The sequence below is a fragment of the Epinephelus moara genome, chromosome 14 (assembly GCF_006386435.1).
Source record: "Epinephelus moara isolate mb chromosome 14, YSFRI_EMoa_1.0, whole genome shotgun sequence".
NCBI classification, from domain to species: Eukaryota; Metazoa; Chordata; class Actinopteri; order Perciformes; family Serranidae; genus Epinephelus; species Epinephelus moara.
In genome coordinates this window covers 6,175,503-6,193,251 of record NC_065519.1, presented here as the reverse complement: position 1 = coordinate 6,193,251, position 17,749 = coordinate 6,175,503, and the positions used below count along the sequence as shown (strand labels likewise).

The 17,749-nt window shown below is 44.1% G+C and overlaps 1 protein-coding gene across 2 annotated transcripts in view; it reads right to left on the bottom strand.

Annotated features, from left to right (window-relative positions):
- The window catches only part of LOC126401465 (protein jagged-2-like), an 80,600-nt gene extending 68,321 nt beyond the window's left edge, over positions 1-12,279 (bottom strand). For both annotated transcript variants that reach the window (XM_050062732.1, XM_050062734.1), the window contains exons 1-2: positions 11,960-12,279; positions 10,725-11,048 (exon numbers count right to left, since the gene is read on the bottom strand). In XM_050062732.1, coding sequence (XP_049918689.1) covers positions 10,725-11,048; positions 11,960-12,028 — 393 coding nt within the window. In that variant the 5' untranslated portion in view covers positions 12,029-12,279. The remainder of the gene's footprint in view (positions 1-10,724; positions 11,049-11,959) is intronic.
- Positions 12,280-17,749: the final 5,470 nt, after the last annotated feature.

Here is a 17,749-nt window from a genome sequence, read left to right as displayed (position 1 = left end):
CCTCCAGGACTGTAACATGCTCATGTTTAACCCAAACAATGTGTCATGTGACTGCAGTTGGTTCAGATCCAGGTCGGAACACGTTCTCACCACAAACCAACCGCACCAGAGTTCGTTTGTAACCGGTCTGAGACCACCTCTTCAAGAAGGTCTTGGTCCGGTTGTTTTGGTGCACACCTGAGTGTGACTGCTGTGTTCACACCTGCCCAAACGAACCACACTTAGGGGGCAAATGAACTTGAGTTCAATTGAACCGAACCAAACAGGGCAGGTGTGAAAGCACCCTGAGAAAAAGCATGTTGGCTGACTCTTCAGTTTAAAGCCAATATCAGCTGATACCGATGACGTGCCAATATTATCATGCATCCCTAATCTAAAACATGTTTGATTCTGTTGGAATGTCAAGATGAAGAAAAGACTGGCTTAAGAGAGCTCAGACTGAGTTTTATGACCAACTTACACCAAATGTTCAAGATCATGGGAGCGTGTCACAGCTGACACTGGGAATCTGTTTGTTCGGTGTAAAGCTGGCTATATTCGTTTGCTCTGGATCTTTTGCCTGCTGTTATCATAGCTGATAGAAAATCTACAAAAATTAGACCCAAATTAAAATAAACCAGCATTATCCTTTGAGACCGATCTAAGTTGCGCATATCAACCCAGAACTTTCCCTGACACACATGAAACATATCTAATGAGCAGAGTTTTTTGACATATTGCAGATTCATAAGTGTGTGAGAGTGCTACAGGGGTTTCTCCATGAAGTGGGAAGTTGGGTAACTAAGGTTACTGACAGAGATTTTGGCCCCAGATGTGTTGAGAAACCCTGCTGAACCTTCACCCAATCCCTCTGGAGGGGACAGGCTGCATGACATCCACGTTGCAGCAACGTACAGCAGCAGAAGAAGAAGAACAATGCTGTATTAATACTTGTCAGGGGACATCAGATTTGCCTTTTTTTGATTTCTCCAGCATACTTCTGTAAAGCCAAGTGATGAGTCATGGTGCATTCACGTTGCAGCGGTTTACTTGAATTCAAATGTTTACTTCTTTAATTCGGTTTATTTGTCCGCATAAATAATGATAGTCATGTTAGGAAGTCGTTCATTTCCAGCTACCACTTCACGTGCTCCTTACTGGGACAAACTCCAGAGAAGAATGCTCTCATGCTCAGCTGAAAACACACCACAAGAAAATCCCCTTTAATCACAAAGATCTTCCAACTGAGTGAGCACAAATGACTCTGTTAAACTACCATAAAAATCAGGCCATGGCTTACAAATCCCCTAACCTCGTGCATGATGGGAATCCAAACCTCTACTTCTGACTCTGTGCAACTTTGGTTCATAAGCTGCTTCACGATGTGAGCCTGAATGAGCCAGATACAAAAATACAACACAAAGATCTTTTCCCACTCTGTTCCAGACCAAAGAAAGCAAACTGTAGGTGCGATCACACCCTCAAAGCTAGCAAAACAAGCTAACAGAACAGGAACATGGCAGCCAAATGATTTCTAAAGCACGAAATATGTAGCTACGGGGTTTTCTCCTGGTAGGAGAGAAAGGAGAAGATGGACAAGGCAAACAAGAGATATATGAGATATTAGGAGATACACAAATACAGCAACAATGGAGGGGTTGGTCATGTACATAATTTCCCATCCTGCCCTTTTCCTTTTTCAGAACGTCTCTCTTTCTGTCTTTCAGTGAGGTCCAGCTGAGCTGCATTAGCCCAGTGAACAACTACTGGGAGTCAAGTGGGAAATTAAGGTGTGTGTGTGTGTGTGTGTGTGTGTGTCTCATGCTTTAATCACCACTGCTCTCCTCAGTGCTCACAACGCATGCATTTCATTACCCAGGCCTCACCTAAACACACACATACATACATACATTATGACCATACACACACAGGCCCCATTTACACCTGGGATTAGCATGTAAACTGTGAGTGGATATCTTATCTGGATAAGGAAAAAAACATGTTAATATAAAGTGTAAATGCACCCAGAACGCACTGCAACGGGGACACTATGGGATCAGCAAAACCATATCTGTAGGCGGACTGACTCGCACTGTGATCAGATCTAAAAAACATCCATATTCTTAAGAAACAAATGCACCGAATGAGATGGACGGGATCGACACAACAGGACACACAACACTTATTAATAACTGGTGTAAATGGGGCTGTAAAGACATGCATGCAAAAGCTCCTTTACTGCATACATGAGCTTGCACACACATTTCACGTGCAAACAAACTCACATGCATGAAACTGATCTGTACATACTGTACGCAGCGGGTGTTGGCAATGATTCAGCAGTATACCATGGCTATGGCAGAAAACACTCCCGATTGGCTGGCGGGCGTCCATTGAAATGGTATATGAGGGCATCTCAAACATAGTGCAAGTTTAACCACCGGTTCTATATCAGTGCCCAGTATAGGATAAACAGCGGGTAACCATAGCAACCATGCTAATGCTTCACATCTGTCCAGATACAGGTAATGGACTCAGTGGAGGAGGACTGCTTCGCTCACATTGTGGTGCTCTTTGTAAGGACGCTGTCGCTTGCAATTTCTCTGTACAGTCATAGTTGCGATATTATCATGTTGAGATATGAGATACTTTGCGTCCACTAAAAATGTGTTTGCCACTGACAGGCTCCGATTGTTACTCCAAGTGGTTGGCAACATTATGAACAGGATCCCGACAGAAAAAGATCTTTTTGTCATAGAGTAAGATCCTTTTTGTTTAACCTGAAACAGCCCTGAAATCGTTATCGCCAAACACACCAAACCCCATTCAAAAAACCACTAAACACACTTCATTTTAAGTCGACAGAAACAAAATAAAACTTACAAAAACCTTCTTGGTTCATCTTTCCATTGTACCATCAATTACAAACTCTGGTTTGGCTGAAATTAACCCTTAATTCACCCAGTTACATGTGAAAACATACTGGATCCACACACACTAAAATCACTGTTTATTTAGATGGAGTCTGGTGGGTTTGACGATGGTGATTTCAGGGCTGAATTTGGTTAAACAAAAATGACTTTACTCATTAACAGAAAGGTCTATCTCTGTCGGGATCCTTTCCATAATGATGTCAGACGTTTATAATAATCTGAGCCTGTCAGTGACAAAAACAAGCACTTTTAGTGGACGTACATTTATGGAGCACAATTCCTCGATTGGTAACATAGCAGCTTGTTGCAGCACCGCCAGCTGCAGCCCTCTGTTCAAGACCAGACCAGTTTCGCAAATCGTTGTTCCCATTAGTTGATTAGACACAAAAACAAGAGAAAATAGGGTCCAGGTTGAAAAACAGCACACTAAGCCTTTGAAGTTACTGTATACATGAGGCAGCTTTCCCAGAACAATTCCATCTAAAGACATGCTCGTTTAGTAGTTGGGACGATTTCCTTCTAAAGAACTTCAGGACTTCTCCTCAGTGACTGCTTACAAGTTAAGATCAGGAAAAAGCTGGTCTCTCTTTCACAAACATACAAACTTTAGTGCATTTTAGGAGGACTCTGAATGAACTTACATTCACTCTCCAGAGATTTAAGCTAAACCTAAAACCAAGTGTACCCATGATGTAACTGTGAGAACAGATTTACTCACAGGTACACAGAGCTGCCCCTACAGACACCTCAGTCACACATCAAACCAAACCCACCAGTGGCATCGACAATCGATCAGCCGGACAGACTGAGCAGCTAATCACACATTTATACGCCTCAGAATCAGGTCAGCTGACATGGAACCAGCGACAGCGTGGGAAAGATGAGCAGGCCCGTCCTGACCGCAGTTAACCGAGCAGAGAGCGCTCAACCGCCTCGCCTGGCCGGCACACACCACGTAACAGAGCCCTGCTGTGGCCTGCTACAGGCTCTTAGGCTTATTAAAGACACACGGAGCAGAGGGGGGGGGGGTGCAGAGGGAGCGGGGTACGTTTTGTGGTCTGAATTTGTTGTCTTATAAAGGAGAAACATGGTTGACCTGCAGAACACGCCTCATGAGACAAAACCTTTGGAGTTTTGATGTTGTATATTCATGAATGCATGAAGCAAAGTCCTGCTCGTCAGTCTCATTCCTGTCAGTGCCAATAAAGTCTGTTCAAACCAGAGCTGTCACACACACACAGGATGATTCGGTCAGAAAGCAAAAGTAGCTGTAGATAGCTAACTACATTACAGTACACTCTTAGAAATAAGGGTTCATCTTGATGAGTTGGGGTTCTACCCAGAACTATGTGCTTCTGAAAAAAACCTTTTTTAGAAGAAAGGGTTCTCTTCTTCTTGACAAGACTAAGGGTTCCACAAAGAACCATTTAAATCCAAATAACCCTTTTCCTGAGTTCTTCAAGTTCTTGAAAGCATGGCTTTTAAAAGATCCTCAACCTCTAGTTGGTATCTTTACCATCACCGGTACCTGGTACTTGGCATTTTGTATTTGGTTCTAATATAAAACCACTGCACTGCTGAAATAGTAAAAACTATAGAGTGATGATTTCATGAAATATTCACCCCCTGAAAACAGGATTGTGAACCATGTGTGCTATGGGTTGTATTGGACCACATCAGCCTTCGCCCTTTAGGAGCCTCATGAGGCCCAAGGCTGCTGGATGTGGTTCCCGTGGCTCCAGGCTGACCTGCATAACTAGAACCATGATTAGTGTGAGAGAGATTTATGGAAATGTTGTCAATCACTGTTTTCAGAGCCTCCCTGGGTGGGTTCTAGATGAAACCCATGGAATATAAAAGGGTTCTTGGTCGATCCCCCATGTAGGTTCTTGTTCACACCTTCAGAAGGCGTAAAGGCTCAGATTTGAACCCCCAGAGAGGGGCCTGGGTGGAACTACTGCACAGAGGAAGGGTTCTCTGGAGAATCTCTCACAAGGGGGTGGGTGGGACCTTTCATAGATGGCCCTGGGTAAAACCCTTTATGCTGGGTTCTAGGAAGATTTTCACGGTACAATAACCATCTCAGGCGTCAGGGTGATGCAGTGGTTAGCATTGTTGCCTCACAACAAGAGGGTTCCTGGTTCAAACCCCGGGGTGGGGGAGACGTTCTGTGCAGAGTTTGCAAGTTCCTCCCACAGTCCAAAGACATGCAGGTTAACTGGTGATTCTAAACTGTCCGTAGGTGTGAATGTGAGTGTGAATGGTTGTCTGTCTCTATGTGTCAGCCCTGGTGACCTGTCCAGGGTGAACCCTGCCTCTCACCCAATGTCATCTGGGCCAGGCTCCAGCCCCCCCACGACCCTCAAGAGGATAAGCAGTCACAGAGAATGAATGAATAACCATCTCTGAAAATATCACGGTTTCACAGCATCATGGTCACAGTGTTGCACAATTAATATTATTATCATCATATTATCATTATTATCATCATATGTTTTTTGGGGGTTGAATAAATGCTTTACCATAACACGTCAGATAAGCAAATGTAGCCTACATGGTATGATAGCTGTGGATTTTCATACCATGGTTTACAGTTTAACAGTCCAGTGCTGCAGCTGCAAAGGGTTCCAGGTTGAACGTTCATAAAAAGGTTCTTCCAGGAACCAAAAAGTGTTGTCCAATGAGGGCAACCCAAAGAACCCTCTATGGTTCTAGTCAGCACCCTTACTTCTAAGAGTGTAGCTCTCTTGAGTCATGACAGTCCCATAAACTGTGACATGATTCGTTTCAGTGAAAGCACACCTGCTGCAGCTTCAAGTGGCTCACTGGCTCCGACAACCTTGTTGCAAAACTCGCCATCGTGTCTTCACAAACAGTCGAGTGAACAAAGACACATTGTTTGTTGATGACATCAGCAGAGGCATTAACAGCAGGAGCAGATGAATTATTGAGCTGACTGGATATCATGGTTTTACTTAGTTGCAGCATCTGGTCCTGTTGTTGCACAGCTGCTTTGCATGTGTCGGCCTAAAAATATGACATTTCAGTCCGTCTGCATTTTGCAGGATCATCACTGGAGTCCAACTGTAACACATCATCTCTCTCACACACCCAACCACAACAATCCTACACCTCTACTCACGAGGACATCACACCCTCCTCCTCCTCTTTTCCCAAAACTAATCAACCATAAAAGCATTGCCAAACCGAGGAGAGCTCCTGATGGAAGAGCAGGTGAGCGCGCCAAGGACACACTCGGCAAATGAGCCAAACGAGCCAACCGCCGGCAGTGACGGCATCGAGGGAACGAGCGAGGAAGACCATCATCCAACATTGCACTTTGTGATTGCTCACTGATACTCCTCCGGGTGAGGTGATCTTTGCTCGGTACCGCTGTAATCATAGCCTGTTTTCCTAATGCTTTTTCACTAAAACATTTATTCTAGTAGGAGGAGGAGGTCTCCGAACAACAGCTGTTCCACCTCTGTCCTCTCAGATCTGCCAGGCTGAGGGGGAAAGTCTGGCAAGCGGGGGCAGAGGGGAGGGAAAATAATAAAATAAATAAATAAAAAATGGGCCATGAAACTGAAAGAGTACGCACCCTTGATCCTTGATTTACTCACAGAGGGGTGAGGGGAGGACAGCAGCTCTAAAAATACCCCATAAGGAGAGAGGGAGACAGAGATGCAGACACTGGGGAAGGTTTGGGTGAGAGGGGGGCAACAGAGGAGGAAGAGGAGAAGAAGTAAATGCTTGTTTTTGCTTTACTCGCGACTGTAAAAAAAAAAAAAGCAGCATCTTAAGTTTCTGTCCTAAAAATACACCTCCCTCGTGACAGAAACCTCACAAGGAAGCCGGGTGGAGGTTTTTTTTTTATTATTTTGACAGAGGGGGCTGCTTCCTCTCTGGTGCCCATCATCCCTCCTTCCCTCGCTCCATCGGTCAATCCCTCCCCCCTCCTCCCCCCCGTTCCTTTCATGAAAAAGATGTCACTAAAGACCCAAACAGCCAGAGGGGTTAGCATGAAGGGGAATGATCGGCAGAGGAGAGGGCAGAACAATGTCCTTCTTTTTTTATGTTCCTCAGCGGCTAATTCATGTCAGGACCAGTGGCCCAGATACTGGGGCCGACCAAGGGAGTCCACTATAGCAGCACCAGAGGCTACAGGCCACGGCCTCGCACAAACACACTCTGTTAGCGACTGTCAGCGCTGTCTGTTGGCCGACAGCACGCCACAGTGCGAGCTGCAGTCTGTGGCGGGAGGAGGACGCGGTTTGGCCTTGTGAAGTATGAAGAGAGTGAGGCATCTGTCATTTCATATCTGTCTCAAACTTTTGATCAACGTGCAAACAGAAAAGGAAACCTAATTTTATTGAGGAGATTGCCTGAGAAGGCTGTGCAATCAAACTATATTCAACACCCTGAGTTATTAGAGAGGGAAAACCTCAGAGGAGGGATCGCTTCTCAAGGATCAACAGGCATTAGATATGATAAAAGTAAAATCAAAATCTGATCAGTTGAATCAAGGGACTAATTAAAGAAGGGCTGCACAATATATTGCTTTTTTATCATCATCAGGATGTCAACTTGTGCCATAGACACACTGCAAACGACTGCAATATTGCACTCTGGGATTTTTTTGAGTTGGTTAAAAGAGAGTATGTGTAGAAAACTGCACTTTAAGACATAACTTGATGCGTTTGTGTTCAGGTCAGTGTTCAATTTGCTCAATAAAAACACTGTAAACCCTATATGTTACATTCAACAAGCAATCTGTTGGAGTTTAGCAGCATAAGATCCAACTTAAACACTTCAATATCTGTTCATTCATCACGAGTTAGATCGTTATCATGATATTCAGCAACATTATCACATATTTTCCTCAGATTGTGCAGCACAACTTGCTGCTTTTCTCTGTTTTATATCTTGTAAACTGAATATCTTTGACTCTGGGACTGTCGATTGGTCAACACAAGACATCTGAAGACATCACCTTGGATTCTGGGAAGTAGTGACAGACAGTTTTCACTCTTCTGTAGACACAGTTTGCTGCAACAATGTGTCCTAAAACCTGAAAGTGAATTAGCAGATTAGCACTTCCAGTTCCCTCATATTGCAGTCAGTGGGTTTATGGTTAAATGCTTGACATAAGGTCTGTGGTTAGCACAAGCTTAAGAGACTTTTAGGTTTTGTTCTACAACATAAAATGCGTCCAATACCCCACTTGTGAATTTTTAAGCTCTTACATTTCTTACAAAAAGCTAAACGAGACCACAGAACGTCGTCTCGCCGCCTCGTTGAGGTGGTGACGTTGAAGTCTTGTGATAGTGATGTTGATTTGTGAGGAATACCTTGCTGAAAAGTAGCATACACATTTTCCACAGAGCTTATTTTCTGTGATAATTAAGGGATAACGGGGCGATGTTAACTTCCGAGTTGGCTTACAAAAGACGCCATCCCTGCACCGCTCTATTCCATACACTAACAGATTAATTAACTGACAGCAGATCCCGAGTTGCAGCCTGCAGAAGGCATCGTGTGTGCTTCCTTCAGTGCAGTTGTGTTTAACGCACAGAGGTTCGTGTCACAGACATTTAACAACCAACCAGTGAAAACTTTATGAGCCGTCTGATTAAAAAACATGAAGCGTGATGACATTTTTTAAAAGCCTTAAACTGCTTGGACCTTGACAGCCTCATCAGAAGAAGCTGCTGAACACTGATACCCTCCTTCCTTTGTGCCCCCCTCACACACACACACACACACACACTCCTCCACCCCCTCCTGGGCGGATAGTGGAAAATACTGACCCCACACACGCCGAGTGAGACAATGACCCAATAACGGATAGAGCGTGAACCTGAGAGGCGGCGAGGTAAAGGCATCCCCCGGCCCAGATTGACCGAGGATCTTCACTTGTTTGAGTAGTTGGTGACACTGATATCCACCGCCTGTGTCACACACAACTTAGTGGTAACCGTATCCGCCCGCAGGGCCCCAACTTACTACTTCCATCTTCCCCTCTGCTGACAGCTGACCATGAGGAGTGATGAATGGAGAGGTCACGTAGCCGGCCGGGCACACAAAGCACCCGATATGTACGATATGTACATTCTGACATGAACACACAGACGGGCTTTCTGCCTTTTCACAGCAAGAATGTCTGAAATGAGCATCAGAGGAGTTGAGTGATTGCAAGCTTGGAGTATTTCAAAAAAGCAATTAAATGTTTTGCTGCTGCATGTGTGCAAAAACCTGGGTTGCATTTACTGAGTATTTCATATTTTTTTGTCTGTAAATGTCAAAACTTTACAACAAATGTCCATCACGCATTCCCAGAGCCAAAGTAAAGTCATTACACTGCCTATATCACACAAGCAACCGTTAAAAAAAGCCCAAAATACTCAATTTACAGTTATTTGAAGAAGAGAAAAATAGCAAATCTTTACATTGGAGAAGCTACAACCACGAATTCGTCTGTCTTTTTGCTTCATTCACTCCAAAAGTCCATGTCTCCAAGTCATTGCTCTCAATCGTGGAGTGTGATATTCTTCTTATTTCAACCTGTTTACAATAAAAACCAACTAATTCTTCCAAAACTATGTGTCAGAATGTAAAAACAATGACACATTTAGTCACATTGCTGCATTACAATTAGGACAAATGATACAAAATCATAGAAATTAGTTAAAACTAGTTATTATAAAGTGTCTCAATTGATTTAAGAAAATATGACTTTTACAACTCAATCAAAGCTCAGTTACTTGGTGAGAAGCAAATTCTCACTCTAAAGAGTCATAAACTACTTTTCTCTTGGCTGATTGGTCGATTAAAGGACAGCAAGCTAAAAGAAAGTCATGATTATTGACAGTATTTAAAGACTTTCATCATCTCTTTTACTGTTTCCCACTGTGACTCACAGTGACCAACAACTCTTATTTTGACAGCTCACTCAGCTGTTCTGGGAATCAAACCTGTGACGTCCCCCCCCCCAGGACGTCACTCTCACCATTAAACCTCGTTACACAGCAATCTGTTTGGCCTAACAGCTCTGATTGTCAGGACTGTTCCTGTTTCCCACGCTGGCTCTCCAAATAAGGCGCGGGAGCGGGTTTTCATTGGCTCCGCTGCTCTGTTTAGATAAGATAATAAGTTACCTGCCACTTCTTAATCAACACTCTCTTGGAAATCCTTATTCCCCCGCTTCAAACACTGGCACCGTGGCCCCTCCTCTGCCCTGCACACACTGTAACTGTAGCCACACAAACAGCAGCTTGTTTGGTAACTCATCAAACCGAGACACAACTGCGCCGCGGCTGTGCGTAAAAGTCATGCGTCATGCGCGCTCAGGGCTCCGGCCTGATCAGAAACACACAGACATCCACTCAAAAGCTCAAAGAGAGGAATGCGCTGCCCCTCACGAGATGTTTGATCATGTACAGACGCCAAAAGTTGCCACGCGGAGGGAAGAATGAGCGGCATGCACAGACCCAGACAGCAATGACAGACTTGTAACAGAAAACTGTGCCAAAATGTGCCAAATTACACTTTGTGCGAGCTGGGCTGAGCGATTCAAGGCTGCGTCATGATTCACCACCAAAACATCCAAACTCCCTTTGATAATTCTACATTTTTTGGAACACAGCATGGAAGATTATAAACAGGAAACCATGTTTTATGATGGTGCATGAGTGCTGATGGCGCATCCAGGTGAATGTTTTGCAACTTTTGCGCAATCTCTCCTCTGAAATCCAACTTTTAACAACTCATACAACTCTCCACCTGCACACTGAGACACTGGGATCCACTTACCGGCCACGCGAACTGGAAGGGGATGATGATCTTCCCGGCGTCATTGTTCCGGTTCTGTCCGGTTTTCTGTCCGCCCTTGAACTGAAAAGTATTCCCACCGATAACCTTAGTAGTTTCCGAGCCGTAGGTGCACGTTCCGCTGGTCGTGACCTCCGTTTGGTATTCCTTTAAACACACTTTTAAGTACGTGTCGCACTCGTCCGCGCCGCAGTGGCCCTCCGCCGCGCTCTTCTCCGCGTCGCAGCATTCGCCGTTCAGGAGCTGACCTTTGGGGTTTTCCACCGAAATCAACTGCAGCTCGAAGTAACCCGTGGACTGAGACACCTGGGGAGGAGAGTGGGAGAGGCTGAAAAGGCGTGCAGTGCAATAATGTCCACATTTCTATTAGAGTCTAATGCAGGTTTCCTGGTGTTTTAAGGGTTAATAAGTCAAATGGCACTTAGGGCATGATCAAGAAAATAGCACTTGACCAACCAGAAGTGACATTCCCGTTGGAAACAACTTAAATCATCTCACCATGAGCAGATTTAACAGTAAAGTAACTTATTTTCTGCAGCGTGCAGCCGCTCTGCAGCCCACACTACTGTACATTTTGGCACAGTTGAACTCCAGGGCTCGTTAATGAGACCCAGCGCTCCAATTTAGCTCAGTCTGCAGATCAGGCTGCAGCGCAACACTACAAAAGGTCCACCTTAACAAAACCTGTGGTCTGAGTCAGAGCCGGACTGTTCCTAAAAGAAGTGGAAACAGCTAATAAATCGATGAAACGCTGAAGATTGAAGATTTGGTCGCGCTCTGACTTCTGCGACTGTGCACAGGTGAAACACTGCAGACATGTGAAGCTATTTCACCCAAATGTTTGCGTCACCGAGCATTTCAGAACACTAAAACACCAATTAACGCACTTAATGGCAAAGATGAAACTTTATAGATCACTTAAACCAAATAATATCATAACCTAAGGGTTTATGTCGCAAGAAGGCAGCTGATTACTGTCATATCTGTGTTCTATGACACTGCAGATGTTTTTAGAAACCGTCTCTAAACTTAATTTATCTCCCCGAGGGAAGCGCACATTTAGAAATTCTAAGATCACATGATTCGACTGCCGAGCACGCGATTCAATTAAGGCTGGAATTTAACCCCCTCCAAAAAGCAAACTTCCACTCGATTGATAAGTTAAAGCACCAATAAAAAATCATGTCCCTGTGAGATGAGTCAGATAAAGTTCTCACCTCAGCCCACAGCGTCAGGAGAAGACACACTAGAGAGAAGCGGTGCAGTTTCCCCAGATTATTCCACATGTCTCCGGCTGCTCGGTGTTGGTTACCATGAGGGAAATGAAGAATATCTATGTCTCAATCAGTCAAAATAATAATGAAGAAGAAAGGCAGTATCCTCCTCCTCCTGGTGTCCGAGGCATGCACGGCGCGGCTGCTCCCCGGGATGCCTGCGGCTCTGGAGGAGGAAAGGCGCACCGCTGCTGCTGCTGCTGCTGCTGCTCTTTGGTCCACGGACGCACAACAAGACGCGCGAACTCCACTTCCCTCCGCCGCTCGACGCACTAAACAGCAGAGAAGGGGAGCAGCGGTGCGTCTCTGTTGCCAAAAGCCAGAGTCGGGCGCTCCCCCGATGATGGACAGCAGCGTGCACCAATCACAAGCCGCCTGGGTGGGACGTTTGTCAGCTGAGAGCCAATCAGAGAGCAGGGGCGGGAAGGAGTAAGGGGAGGACCGCTGATGGATTTATTATCCAAGTTTTCTCACACAGGAGCTTGTGTTTGTCATTTTATCACACTCACATTGTAAAATGCAGTTTTATTGAACATATTTGTCGCTCTGTATTAATATCCAAGAGATTAATCTGGGTCTAAATATGTTTCTGTTGTTGTAATTCATATATATATATTAACACAATAAAACAAACACACAGGTCAAGCTTTAAATGTGACCCATAAATAATCAATAAAAACACGCAGAGTGTGGAACATGTTGTGTGTAGTGACGGACACCTGAGCTGCTGCTCACTGGCCTGCAGGCAGAGGAAACATGGCTGTTAGCGCCCTCTACTGACCGCTCAGCAACACCAAATACAGTGCAGAGGTCAGAGGAACATGATCCACTACATTTAATCAAATACTGGAGTTTATTAGGTATACTTGTGTATTTTCATTTGAAGAAGACTTTTTATTTTTGCTCCACTCCATTTCAGAGACATTTCGATTTTGTTTTGTGCTTTATATCCTAGAAAATTAGTAGTTCTTTCCCTCCTCTTTCAACTGATTTTAAAACATAAAGAAGGCATGCTTTCTATCTATCTATCTACAGTATCTATCTATCTATCTATCTATCTATCTATCTATCTATCTATCTATCTACAGTGTACTTTGGATTTCCTGCCCGACATGTTATTAACTAGCCTGTGGAATAACCGCAGGTACCAGCCCTGGAAATTAACCTGACTCCTGTCTGACTGCTGAGCGTGAACACTTCCTGTGTCTGTCCTTTCACATTAAATTCACACATGGTCCAGTCATATAGGTTTGGATTTATTCTGACAAAGTTCAGCACATAATAGTTTCATGTTTTTGTTCTTTTCTGTGACTAAGGGACCGATGAAATACTGACGACTAATTGTCAGTCAGAATCTGACAGACAAATTGAGGAGATGCATTACTTTTCAATTAAAAGATAAAATGGACAAGTTATTAGAAACAGAACATGTCTTCAAACAAAAGTCTGTATGGATCATTAGGGGGACTAACCTGAACTGTTAACTTGTTGATATAGTTATGTTTATGAAATTGGCCCCACATTAGGAAATCTAAATCACGGCAGCTTCCCTATAATTGACAGAAATTTGTAAATAACTTTGCAGGACACCTGTAAGCTGCTGTATGCCCAAACACCTTTGGGGTATTGTGACAGTACACCCGAATTTTAAACAGTGTCAGAATCTCAGTCTGATGCTAAGTGCTCCAAGCATTCATGTTTCTGCAAAACATTATTTACAAACGAGGCCAGCCTTCAGCACCAATAAATTAAGTTTAAGGGGTAGTGAAGGGGTAAGCAGAGCGTCCAACTTAGACACCTGAGAGGCCAAACTGTGCCTCGTCTTGAACGAAAATCCTGGTGGTGAAAATGTATCTTGTTCCTCTGTGGAGGACGGTAGCTGTAATTGGCCTAAATTTAAAACTGTTACATTTGATTCTAATGGAGACCAAGTTGTGCAGCAGATTAAAAGTATTAAACACCGTGGAGCTCCCTGAAGGCTGATGGTTTTAAGGTAGCGACCATCAATCCAAACGTCCAGCTGGGGACCAGTCTGTCCTCTCATTTCCCGTTATCTCCCTACTGTCAACCCTCTAAGGTTGGGCCGGTTTAAAACACTTCAAACTGGTTTGATATAAAGTCAAACACTGGACCAGTATACAGAATTTTTCGGCAGAACAACAATGCCTCCCATTAGGTGTTTGTGCGTTTTAATACAGAATGTCACAATAGAATAATTGTGCAACATTCCTGACTTGAACAGGCCGTATAAAGGAGGCTTGAGATAGCCCTCTTGTCTCCACCCCCCAAAAAACACAAACACAACATATGCCGTGTGCATCTTCATCCCCCCACGTCTACTGAAATGTGATCTCTTTCATGTCCAGCCTCGGCTCGGCAGTAAATTGCACGAGGCCTGTCTGACACAAGTGGCTCCGTTAGTCCATTTATAAACAAACATATTTTGGCAATTACATTGTCATGTTGCTTATTACTGATGCAATACAAGTTAGATTCAGCATCGTGACGCCATTGGCACAGGTTGCTGATTCAACGCTGGACCTAGCAACAGCGGCTCACCTGCAGCCTTTCATTCTTGCTCTCTATCAATTCTTTTTGTACGATGACACCGTCAGCAGGTTGCTGATTTAGGCTACTTTATAACCTGCCAAAACTTGTCATAATGACAAATGCTGGTTCAGCCGATTTGGAATCACTGGCAAAACCGGTTATTGGCCCAACTCTACAACCCTATTAAGATATAAAATGCTCAAAAATAGTTTGTTCTACACACATATTTCATTTTTTCACCAAAACATGTCAAAATATTGCTAAAAACACAACTTGTTTGTTGCTAGCACAGTTAGCTGTTTAGCTCAGAAGCAAATGCCTTTACTTACAATGGACATCAAAATACAGACACCTATGGAATATATGGAACACACTTAGGGTGCTTTCAGACCTAGAGTCGTCTCCTTTGGTCTGAATCAGGGACTCATGTTGTTCCAAAGTTGTATAATTGCCTAGAGCTGGTTCGTGTTCTCACGGCAGAATTTACAAGTGGACCAGATCAAATGCCTTGTGTGAGAAAGCTGCTCTTGATTGGTCAGAATTTCCATGTGGGAAAAATCCAGGAAGTAAAGCAAACGTTGAAGAAGAGTACACTTGCAAGATAAATGTGACACTTTCTAATGTCACAATGGAGGGACAACTACACAGGTTGATTTTAGCGCTGCTCATCGTGGACTATATTGCTGTCATTGTTCATTTTAGTCAAACCATAGAGTTTGAAAACGAGGCGCGGCTCCAACTAGAAAACAATGTTTTGATGCATTGGATGTGCTGAATGTGCATATTAAGGCAGTACAGGAGGAGGTGCACATTAATAATCCTCCAGGACTGTAACATGCTCATGTTTAACCCAAACAATGTGTCATGTGACTGCAGTTGGTTCAGATCCGACAGATACTGGCAATATAGCTGAATGTTTAAATAAGTTGTTATTATCAGACGTTGCACAACTCTCTGGTATCAGTCTTGTTCTTGTCGAGCGTTGGGGGCTTAAGATATTTTCTGGCAATTTTTTCCATCCTTTCGACCATTTCCAGATTGGAAAGCTGCAATTTCAAGCCTTCCAGCATACATGAAAACCCTGTCAATCTGTTACTTCCAGCATGCAGAGAAGATTTCCTGTTGCTGCCATATTCGACACACCAGTCTTTCATTTGGGCCAACGGAGCGAACACACACTGTCTCAGATGGCGGGCCAGGGGATGGTCTAATAAGACAGCTGTTTCTCCCCACACACATCATCCTGCTGCAGCTTTAGCTGGTGCAGACAGTAGATCAGTTCTGCAGGCTGGTCAGTCAGGACGAAGTCAGACAGGTGGCCTCTGACACCCTGCAGCAGATGTTTCCTCCCAGGGAAGCAGGTGCAGACACACGCACGCACACACACATTTTGTCATTTGCACATACTTGTGTACACATGACTCATTCACATGCCTGCACACAGACACAAATGTCTTGTGTCCATCCCTTTACGACGGCTCTTATCAGCAGCGATAAGGAAGTATGGGAAACACCACTCAGACAGATAAACTGGGGAAGTAATGAGGTTAATTAGCTGCATAAAACTGACTCCTCTGCTTCTGACTGTAGCTGAGGATCAATGGTCACACCACAAAGTTACAGCTCAGTTTGTCCACCCTGCATATGTTTCACGTAAAGGCAGCTCTGACGGTGGGAATAGGCTTCTGTTGGTGTAACTCTGAGATACTTGTACTTTATGTCTTAAGTCTTTTTGTCTCCACAACATTCCAGATGAAAGTATTGCACCACTTACTCCACTGACAGCTGCAGTGACTTGCAGAACTGCAGAACAAATAGAATTTGCAGACTATTATTTCATATTCAACAAGAGATGAGCGTATAAAACAGACAATAATACCATCACTCTTTCCTTCCTTTCTTTTCATTTAATTGCTCCTTTTTTTAAGCTACAGAATGTGACTGACAACACCTGTATTGCGTAATCGGGCACACCGAGAGCCAAACCTGTGTTTAAAGAGAAAGTTGTAGATGACAGAAAGTCGGCTTCTTTCTGACACATAAAACACATACAATCATTCAATCGTGTTTTTAAACAGGCTTCTACTCCATGGCACGTCCCCCCCCAAGAAATGAAAATGAGTGCAAGTAATTGTAGGTCTCTGTGCTGTGTTTTTACACTTAAAAAGGCCTGTTCCCAGTGAATGTTTTGTTTCTTACAAGAGATGCATTCCTTCAAATTAAAGCTGTATATTTGTCTTCTTAAGGAACTTTTGGAAGAGTTACTGAAATCAGAGGATTTCATCCTCTGGCGGCCCCTCCAGGATTTTGCAATCGTAACAATTAACTTTACCTCAACGAATCTCCATGCAATCTTGTTCAATCACCGCAACTTTTACCAATCATCCTAGTTTCCTGAGTTTTAATCATAGCAGTCCGCCACATAACGTCATCAAACTCACTTCCTTGTTTCTGGTTGTGAAGATGCAGACGTGGGCAACATGAGCGTCTCACATTTACCGATAAAAATACCTGGTAAAGACCGTGTATGTAAGTGTGGTTTGGACCCCATTTCAGCACCACAGCTTTAGTCTTAAATGCACCACTTTGAGAAACACAGAACGAGCAGCTTAGTGAAACAGTGAGGAAGTTCAACTCCTCAGTTTGAGTCCTCCTGCAGCACGAGAGCAATCCAAAGGCTTCGGTGGGCCATGTTGAAGCTGAGAGCAGGGGAGACACCGGCATATGGAGGACATACACACACACACACCTGAAAGTTCAACTATGTGTAACGGTACTGTGAGGGAGCAGGCAGGGAAATAGTCGAGGAGGCAGAACATCCAGAGGTAGATAAATACATGGCTCCTATAGATGTACCAGAAGGGAACAGGCAGAAGGCAGGTTGTGGCCAGGTGGATGGTTAAGAAGCCAGCAGGTAAGTACTCACACGCAATGTTAAAGGGAAATTTCGGTTTATTTCAACCTGTCTCCTATCGTCCTAAATTTGTTTCAAGTGACTAGTGACATAAAAATAATAGTTAGCATGTTAGCCGTTAGCCTAGATACAGCCGTAGCGTCAGACCTGTTAAAACGTAAATGAACGGGCAACCTCGGGCAACNACAGCATTCACAGGTACACCACCAATGTCCAGAGCTACGCAGCCTTGCAGCAGCCATTCCTCCTCTCTCGTCCTCTACCTGTTG